At 36.6% G+C, this 10856-nt stretch overlaps 1 protein-coding gene across 1 annotated transcript in view; it reads left to right on the top strand.

Moving 5' to 3' along the window:
- diaph2 (diaphanous-related formin 2) overlaps nt 1-10856 on the top strand; it is a 461650-nt gene that overhangs the window by 139586 nt on the left and 311208 nt on the right. The window contains exons 12-14 of the mRNA XM_037675202.1: nt 393-503; nt 1776-1888; nt 4849-4965. Coding sequence (XP_037531130.1) covers nt 393-503; nt 1776-1888; nt 4849-4965 — 341 coding nt within the window. The remainder of the gene's footprint in view (nt 1-392; nt 504-1775; nt 1889-4848; nt 4966-10856) is intronic.

Here is a 10856-nt window from a genome sequence, read left to right on the forward strand (position 1 = left end):
TTCTCAGTCAGGTCATCTGGACAGTGTCTTTTTTATAGAAACGTTTCACCCTCTAGTTTTTAAGTATTTTATTAGTGTTTTTAGTATGTTTTTTGGTATTTTAGTAGTATTTTTAGTATATTTTTTAGTTTTTTAGTAGTATTTTTAGTATTTTTTTTAGTATTTTAGTAGTATTTTTAGTATGTTTTTAATATTTTTGTTGCACACTTTGGTATTTCTTCATTTTTTATTTTTGGCGAGACGAGACGGTTGTTCTCTTCCTGAGCATTTCATTGCATTGTTGACCTTGTTGATTTTGCATATGACAAATAAACTTAACCTGAACCTGGATGGATGGATGGATGTGTCTGTGTATCCATACATTTATATATATTTGTTTGTTTTGTCCACAGGTAGCCTGCATGCAGCTGATTAATGCCCTCGTCACGTCGCCTGATGACTTAGACTTTCGGATACATCTACGCAATGAGTTCTTAAGATGCGGTCTAAAAAAGATCCTTCCTGTAAGTTTTCTTGGCTTATTTTTTACCCTAATATGTATAAATTGTTTTGATTTTTGTTCTTGGTTTTTAAAATTAAAACAAGTGATTCAATTGACTGAACATTTTTTAGTGTCTGTAATTTAAGTTCAGGTTTGTTTTTCCTTTTTTCACTAAAACATTTAAATATTTTTTTGTTGTAAGTGTCTTGAATGTTTTGTTATGCATTTTAAATTTCAAACATGATTAGTAATTGTTTAAGTAGCCATTCAAATAAAATGATTTAAGTTTAGAATCCACTGATTGATTTTTTTTTTAATACTAAACATAATTGGGATGCAAATTCCCAACAGAGAGACCTGCCACAGTTAGTTTGATTTGTAGTAGCAGAGGCTTGTAGAAAATGTGATGCGTAGCTCGCACCTCTGCACACAGGCATCATTATCAGCAACCTCACTTTGCACACCTTCGCATGAGCCCAAGGCAAGCGAGCTCCAGCTCATCACTCAAACTCTCATTTGTCGCAAGTGGGGTGAACGTGTCACAGAGCCAGTTGTTAATAAGTCATCCCAGCTGCTCCTGTTGATTTTTACGGTCATTACTTTAATTATCTTCAATTCTGCCCTCTGATTTGAAAGGGCCTCCATGTACAGTCATTTATGAATCCCACATTTACCACTTTTATTGCTCACATTCTGCGTGACACTCCATCTAATTATGAGTTATGCTCTGGAGTACGTGTGTAGCTGTTGGCAAAGAAATGGCGAAGCCCATAGAAAAAAGAAAGTGCCACATGTTTTGTTCTAATAGTCCTTGATGCAGTTATTTGGCTTTCCTCCTCCTCTCCTTTCTTTCTGTGTTGTTATGCACCTCCCTCTAAACCAAAGTTGCCTGGTGGAGACAGATGGTGCACCTAAAAAAACAGCGCAAGGTGATTGATTCCTACAGAAATTGGGTTACGTTTGGTCTTGTCTCAGTGTGTAAACTTCCCTGCCGGTGATTCATAGAGAAGTGTTGAGGAGCACCCCTGTAGCCCCTTGTGGTTGGAACAGGTGTGCAGGAATTGGTTTTGTCTGAAATACCTTTTGAGAAAGTTCAAGGTCTATTTTTTTTCTGTGTTCTGCTGAAAACCTGTAGAGGTTTTCATCACCAGCACTAGTCGAGAATACAAAGTTTGCCCAAATTTAGGAGTGCAACGATTAAATAAGTAATTGCTACAATCTGCATCATGCTGGACTTAAAGTGCGTTGTGACAATTTGTAACACATCCACCACTTTTGTCTTGACTAATTTCAGGAGATAAAAGAGACAGAGGAGCTCGACATCCAACTGAGGGTGTTTAACGAGAACAAGGAGGAAGATGCTATCGAACTCTCCCATCGCCTGGATGACATCCGCGCTGAGATGGAATATCCTTTTGTCCTTTGTCTGTGTGAATACACAAAGGTGTGATATACAGGCCTACACAACTAACAGTGAGTGCATATTGTGAGTTTGGTCAAGCTTTACAGCATAAATCCCCCTCATGGCTTTGTTCATTAGAGAAGGATTAGACGAGTCAGCGCACAATATCCAGCTCCATCCCTGGCCGGGTATAGTTGGTAAATAACCCTGTCATCTTAACCTCTGACCTCCTCAGCTTTTTTATTTTTTTATCCACCTGTCTATTTCTTTTCTTTACTTCACTTTTTGTTCTATGCTAGTTTAGAGCTATGTAGAGCATTTTTAAGTATTTGTACCTTTTGTTTTTGTGGACAAGTTTAAAAAGGTAGATTTTTTTTTAATTATTTTTTTTTATTTTAATACAATTTTGCTCCCAACAGTCAGGACACAAGTTAATAAGAATAGCAGTAATTTAGTCCTTAGTGGAAAAACTTTTTCAAGCATCCTAGAAGAACTCTTTAATAATTCACAAATCTTCTCTAAGGCCATGTCTGAATAGCTGACATCGTGAGCAGACGAACCAGACGCTGACATTGTTATGCAGATGTTCATTCCTGCAACCTTTTTCTTCCTCCAAATCCCACAGTTCTTGTAAGAGCACAAAAGTGTCACAGTGAGTGACAGTTTCTGTTGACACATGTAAGTGAGGGTAGGAGGAGGTGTATGTGTGTCTGGAGACAAGAGAGAGGGGAGAAAAGGTGTACCTGGATTAATGATGTGCTCGAGCAGGTTCACAAATTAGAAGGCTTAATGTTTGCTTCCAAGGACAATGTGGTATTGATCTGTGAAGTATGGGCATGATTGGAATGCCTAGGTTACCCTCTGTCCTTTTGTCTGCATTGTGTGCACACAAATGCACACACACACATCAACCTACATAGGTAATGTCTCACAGGTAAATCTACCACCTGAGCATTGCACATGTGTTGTGTTTCTCCTGGCTGTTTCATAAATATTAACCTGAATAGACTCGTCTTCTCTGTGTCCGGCTCCAGGTCCAGGTGCTGAGTAGATGACTCCAGGCCCCTAATGAATATTAATGAACTGTGGAATGGTGATTGATTGACCCCACTGCTGACTGGCCTACATCACACTTGACTGCCATTCATGTTTATTCATTATTTGGAGAGATAGTGCAAAGAGAAGACTAAAAGTGGGGAAAAAAGGACTGAGATTGAATAGATTGGTGTTTTACATCAGGCTTTGTCTGCTGTTAAGTGATAGATGAAGCTGGTTTGGCTCCTTTCCAGTCCAAGCTACTTTTTATGCCTTCTGAAAATTGGGCCATGGTGAGGCTATAATTGAATCTCAGTGGACTGGTAATTCTCCCAAACTTCTTATGCTGGTATTGCAAGGGAGAGGACAGATATTTTAGAGGAGCTTTGATTTCCATTGGTTTTTCTTGCAAGAATATTGAATAGAAGTTTAATTACTGACTTTGTTGAAATTAAAAGGAAAAGTTAGCTGCTATTTAAAGGCATTGGTCTTTTTCAGTTGTAAGAGCCTTAAGATCACAAATTCGTTTTGGCTACTTTTCTCTTATTTTATTTTAGATATTCCTTGTATCATAAACAGAAGAGAGGGAGAACACAATATATGGTGCCTCCATGTTCTCTGTAAACATCTCATCACAGGTTACATAGGAACAACAGTTTATGTTAAATTGCAACACTTGGCAAGCAAGCAGGACCCACTCCTCAGTCTACTTGTTTTTGCAAAGGTGCATATGTGAGAGGCTTATTTTCTTTTCTGGACAAGATTAGTTTTTATAGGAAAATTCCCCCAGCTCAGGCAAACCTGTCACACTCTAAATCATCCTTTTTTCTCTGTTGTTTGTTTCTGAATGCTAGCTTTTTCAAACACAATGAAATGGTTGCAGCAGAACTCACATTTATTATTTTCTAAATAGATTTTCATGCTAATTACAAACAATATTAGCATAAGCATTGTATTTTGAAATGCATTTCACTATACAGTTTATCCGTCTTGGCTTGTACTATATGTACAATAGGTCTTGCATTGTTTTTGAGTATTTATTTTCATTATCAAACAGTTTTCTTTTCTTTTCATGGACAAATATAACTGTTGCATCATCATCATAACAATGAAAATGTATCCCATGTTGTTTAATAACTTTACATAATGGAATTATATATAAGGTAAAGATTATTTGTCCAAGCACTGAACCCTGAGGAACTCCATAACTAACTTTGATGCATCATAATCTCAGGTTCGTTATTTCATAGAATTAGAAATGTGTAACATAATCAAGAAATGTACATATTAGATCTAAACATTAGGAGATAAAAACCCAATTTTAATTTTACCGCTTTTTAAAATGTCAAATGCATCATTATTTTATTTTTGAACTAAGCAAACTAAGACACATCATCAATAACGTCTGCAGTTTTAATAATATACCTTTTTGGTGTTACATTTTTTACCAGTTTTATGTGATAACCTCTGCTTTAATTTTACCATTCCAAATGTCACAACCTCATGATTTTTGGCCCCGAACCTTTAAGCATTCGTGTCTTTTTCTTTGTAATTAGCTTTTTATTTCCTAAAGAAGTCTGGTATGACAGGTGAACCTGTGGGAGCACTCTTCAACGCCAGTCCCCCTCTTTTCAACTTAGCTGTTTACACTGTCATAGCTCCCCAGAGAGACAATGGATAAGACGAATTATATTTCTGTTGACTTTTGCACAGTGATGCCTGTCAGAAAAGCTGAGTTAAAGAACAGGAGAAAATAAAGAGTTTCAATGAAAATAAAATCTAATAAAATAGTGATGATGTTTACAGGAGTTGAGTAATGTCAGACTGGATGTCTTCTGAAGAAGTTAGCCCTGATACTTACCTGATTTATTTAAAGGGGGGAAAAATGGAACACTGTAAAAAAATGTTTTCCTTAACATTGCTCCTTCACTGATATGAATGAAGTGTACCATCTTCTGTCAAATATGGTGAAAGACACAGCCTCAGAGACCTACTTTCTGTCAATCCTTCAGCACCTATTGCTTATCAGGAATGACTATTACATCAGGTAAGTTCTGTTTTTAAATTGTCTGGCCTTGTATTTACTGATGACAGAGTTGCTATCAGTATTTTATAGTTTTGTTTTTCTTACTAAATTCAATTACCCGTCGCACAATACGCTAATTTTACATTTTCATAAACTTATGTAAGCATTCAAATACAACTTTCTTTTCCTATTATAAACTGTGTAATGTTTAGCAAGAACTGGTGCCTGTTAAAGAAATGATGTTTTAATTCAATACACAGTTAAGAACTCAAATGGCTTCAAAACAGAATTGAAAAGGAAAAGCTGTGATAGGCAATACTATTTCTAAGAACATCCTTTCTAGCTGCTATCTGCTCTTCAGAGTCAGATGGAGCTAAAGCTCATGCCACCTGCTGTATTCTCAGGACAGATGCATTTTGTGGCGTGCTTCTTGATTTAGTTTACATTGATTATTGACTAGACTTCTCCATATCTTAGCTCTGTTTATAATCTAAAGCTTATTTTAGTCAGTGTAACCGACTGTTCTAACTGAAGTGAAGATCACAGCTAGCATTTTCTCTTCTATGATTACATTGGTTCTTTACTTACACTTTATTATTGTCCTTAACTTGAGACTTTCATGTTTTTAAAGACAGTTTAGTTTTGAATTCTCTGCATTTCTGCCTACTTAAACGTGATATTTTATCAGGTACATAAATGGTGCATCATTCATCTCTGTACCTATGCTCACACGCATTATTAGTTGTATTTCTCTTTGAGGTGGCACGCATCCGTGAAAAGGTACATGCCGACTATGACTTTACACTTTTTGAATGATCGTTAGCCTCAGTGCTTTGGCAGACGAAGCATCATTTTATGAAGAGTTAAGGTATTCTAAAATAATGGGTCTGCTTTTTATTTAACACTCCAAAAGCTGACAAGTCCAATACTGTAAATTAAGATTGTGACTCCTCTGAACGGAGCGCCTCTGATTAATTCCATGCTGTGTCAGAACTTTTCCCAGAAATAAAACTTGAACAAAGTTTTAAGATAAAGGAGGGATGGAAGGAGGTAGATGAATTTACCAGCAAGAAGTTGCTGTTCCCTTGGATTTATGAATTATGTATTCCTCATCTACTCAGAGGAAGTGAGAGATAGAATCCCCATTAACTATCTTGTATTAGCCTGCTCACCTCAGCTCCAGAGTCTCATGTACACCCCAGTAAGTTAGCAATAAGAAGCAATGCTCAGACAAACTAACGTTCTTTTTAAAGATACCTTTTTAAGTAAAACATTTTAAACATGAAACACACAGACATTAGAACCAGGCATGCACTATGACGTCACAGCTGTTGAGTTTCAATGACGGCAGCTGCAGTTCTACAGCGTTAGCAGCATTTTTAGTAGATGCAGTCTTTTGAAATCCTTTCCCTTTAAAGTTGGCAGATTTTGAGCTTGTGGTTAGTTTGGGTGAATATAAAATTGTCATGTAAAGTTGCCATTTACACAAAAATACAAAGCTAGATGTGCAGAAGTGATATGGGGTTGTATTAAAGTTTTTATTAATTGATTTTTATGATGGTTTTGCTGTTTGAACTTTGTGATCATATTCTTTTTGCATAATATGTATTTATTTATTGATACATTTTTGTCATCAACATTGAGAAGCTTTAATATTTTGTTAAACTGTGAAAGTAAACAAAAGTTCATTGAATATTGTAAGTCTGTACTGTATAAGAGCGCTCACCTAAACAAAACGTTGCCGTACTTGCCGCCGTACACGTCACACCGCTGTATAAGTCACATCAGTCCAAATATGTCTAATAAAATGAAGAAAAAAACCCATACATAAATCACTTCGCCGTATAAGTCATTCATTCAACCTTTATTTAGACATGTTAATCCCATTAAGCCTCGAAGACTCATTTAATAAAGAGACCTGATTTCAACAAAGAAGTGACTCATGTACAAGTCATATCTATTATGCGTCACCGCTGACCGCCCGGGTATGTGGGCAGGTGTTGTGCCAAAAATTGATTGGCTGCCAAATGGCGGCCATGGGAGTGTTCATGGGAGAATGTTAACAATAATTTAACAAGATTAACACTTACAAACAATTACAAAGGTGTGTCTCAGTTTAACGTTTCCTTAATAAATACGCTATTAGGCCTGTCATGATAAACAATAAATCAATTAATCGTATGATGAATGAAAATTATCGACCTCATTTTCTTTTACCAGCTTTATCATTTCTACTGACGACACGGCTCAACTCCGGTGGTATTTACTGACCCCTCTCTTTCTCTTTTCTCTTTAAAATCTGTTTTAACCATCCAAAATCACCTTTTTGGATCATTAAAAGCAGCTAAGCTGAGAAGCTAAGCTACAAGATAAGTTAACAGGCCAACCCCAGGAATAAACCTCCGTCTTTTCGAAGCTCTACAATTCATGGTAAAACCCGTGCCTTTGTTCCTTCATGTAAAAAAGTTGTTTTTCTCTGCATAAAGAAGCTGAATAACTTATTTACTAATTTTTTTAATTAAAAGCTTTGTGTGAAAAATGCTATGCTAAAGAGCTCAAATCATTGAGCGTTCACCATGTCACCATGTCAGCCCATATCACGTCAAGGGCCCTCCCTCCCATTTTTCTTAAAGAGACACACTGCTCAACTATCCATCCTTTGGGTCAAACTGTTTTATACTGCCATCAGGTGGTCAAAAAAGGTACTACACACCAAAAAAATTAATTCTTCTAAATTTTGACAATTAATTATTGTCAAATTTCATACAATATTATCGTTTATCGCAATAATTTCTGAGATCATTAATCGCCCAGCAAAATTTGTTATTGTGACAGGCCTATGCACTATATTGGTCAAATCAGCTGCATTTAAAAAATCGGCTGCTAGAGCGCACAGAGGGAGGACTCGCTGTGCATTTCTTTAAAATTTAACAACATAACCACCTAAAAACAATTATTTGTTTGCTTGGCATTATAGTAAAGGTGTGTCTCAGTTGAACTTTTCCTTAATAAATGCACTTTAATAGTCAAATCAGCTGCATTTCACCTGGGCAGTGCGGCAAAATGCAGATGATTTGATGTTTGCTCCAGGAGTTCAGGAGCGAGACAAAGGTGGTTTGGTATGGCAAGCCAAGTGTGTCAATAACCACTTTTACTTATTAATGAAACACTTGACTTGCCATATTTCTCGAGGGTCCTCTAGTGGCTGAAAATGGTAGTGTTCAATATTTTCCATGTCAGAATGAATGAAATCATCAGATCTCAGCCAAAACTTGGGTTATAAATAAGGGGGGAAGAAAAAAGAATGTTAGTCACTTTGGTGTATAAGGGGCAGGACTTGAACATTTATGCAAAAAGATGCGACTTATTCTGCAAAAAAATACGGTAGTTGTTTTTCTCCTATCTAGGGCTGGGTTTGTTTTTGATCATTTATCTCTCCATGCAAATCTAATGAACGTGAACACATCAAACCCACCCAGGAAATTTTTAACATATGTGCTCTTTTGGAGCCTGGTGATATGGGGATTACCCTGGTTATGTGGAGCGGAGCTGGATCAAGTGCATGGCGTGCTGAACTAGAAGCTATCACTAGAAGAAATGAAGGTGCCAAAGTAAAAGAAGAGGTTGGGGATGATACTGGGGACATATGCTCGCTCCGGGAGCCTGGCCCTGCCCACTGTGAAAGGGTCTGACAGTTCTGGGTCACTCTCTCCGTCTCTAGTTATCTCCACCCAGTCTCTTATCTGTTTGGTGGCGGTGGAGGATAGAGGACGGAAGGAAAATAGGGTGGCTTATTGAGATAATAACACGGCGTGCATTTGTGACAGTTGTAAGCTGAGTGCCACAGTGCTTAAGTCATGTAGGGCGTTGTATGAGCTTTCACCAGCCTGTGCCAATCATGAGTGGGCGACTCCACCGGCTCGAGCTTAGTGTAGGGCATTTCATGGTTTCAAAACAGCACACCTAAACACTGATTTATTCCTGTTTACGTTGGTTTGAAATTTAGTGCTATTCATCTTGTCTGTTCACACGATAAGGTCTGTCCACCCACAAAGTCTCGTATGAAAATAGACTTTCAATCTAACATAATTAATATGGGTGATATTAACTCCTTTTTATTTAAGATTTGATCAAAACAAAGTGCTATCATGCTCATTTTTTCCTTTGACTTATTTAGTTTCTGCCTATTTTTTGGACAAAACAAACCCACCTGGCAACAGATACTTTGTTTACCTCCTGTAATCAATTATCACATTTTAGCAGCTGTAATAATCAGCGCCCAATGTTTTTATGCAGTACAGAGAGCCAAGCTTGGGTCAAACTGAGTTCCTTATCTAATCAAAGTTGCTCGGAAACTCTGGGCTTTTGAACACGTCTGATTTTCACTTATTTATATGTGTCTACATGAATTAGTCAATATAGAGAAGGTCAAACATATTTAACTTTCGTATATTTGCTTACCAAGGATTTGTGACATTTTCAGTAGTTATTTGTCCCTTGGTATAAATTAATACTTCATATTGGAAGTTTGCAACTTTAGTTAAAAATATATGGTTAGCATTTATACGAATTAGAGATCATAAGCACATTAAGGAATACAATTTTTATTTGTTCTTTCTTGGATTTTTACACTTTACAAAGAAAACAAACAAAGACAATCTGATATAGTAATTTAATCAGATAACTATTTTTTAAAGTTCAATGTTTTCTCTTTTAATTTTAATGCTTGACCCCATCCCTATTTTAGATTTATGTGATGTACCAGAACTAGTCAGTCACACTTAAAACATTTTTTTTCACCAAACCAACCATCAACTGTCAGGAACATCTGAACTGTTGCTAAATGCCTGTTATTCCTAATTGTGTGTGTGTGTGTGTGTGTGTGATACACAGCTGCCTTTGTTGGTCTTGATCAGTGTTTGTTGTTTTTCTTTCCACTTGAAATAACATCTGGCCAAGTAGTGAATAGACTCTGTAGAACAGACGCTGGCAACTTAAGGCCCGAGGGCCAAAAGTGGCCCTTGGACAATCACCATCAGGCCCCCATTGTCCTTAGTTCAAAAGAAAACAACATTTTTTAAAAAATAAATTGGTAAAATAACAAAACAAACAAAACAAAAACAGTGATTTATCAACAAGACTTAAGGAGATTTAAATTAAACATCTTACGCAAAACTTAAAAAAACATTTTTAAAAATATTTTTAAAGTCACTGTGTTTTCAGAATAGACTGAACCATTAAGACTTCAAAACACAAATACATAAGTTTGTTTTGCATATTTCCGCTAACATGTATAACATGTTAAGCTAACGTGTATAATATTATTTATAATATATTGTCACAAGAGCCATTTTACAGAATATGGTAAATGGTAAATGGACTGTACTTGTATAGCACCTTTCTATCTTATCGAGATACTCAAAGCGCTTTACACAACAAGCTGTGCCTCATTTACCCATTCACACAGCACTCTAGTAGATCTCTACAAAGCTAATTGAACAAATCATTCTAAAGAGACTAATCAGAGCTTTATCACATTCATACACTGATGGGACACCCATCAGAGGCAATGAGGGGTTCAGTGTCTTGCCCAGGGACACTTCGGCATGTGACTGCTGGTGGATTCGAACCCCCAACTCTCGCATTGGAGGACGACTGCTCTAACCACTCAACCACGTCTTATATTCCTAAAATATATTGGAAAGGTGATTTTATAAAGCACACTAACTATGCTACAACAAGTACAAGTATAAAAAAAATGTATTCTAGGTTATCTATCATAAAGGAAAATCAATTCTGATTCTTTATGCGGCCCTTGCTTTAAACGTCTTGATATGGACCTTTGGAAAAATTAAATGTTTCCCACCTCTGCTGTAGAATAATGTGATGGGAACTGTGTTGTTGTTTTTTTT

This window comes from Nematolebias whitei, chromosome 4 (assembly GCF_014905685.2).
Source record: "Nematolebias whitei isolate Nwh7 chromosome 4, NemWhi1, whole genome shotgun sequence".
Classification (NCBI taxonomy): domain Eukaryota; kingdom Metazoa; phylum Chordata; class Actinopteri; order Cyprinodontiformes; family Rivulidae; genus Nematolebias; species Nematolebias whitei.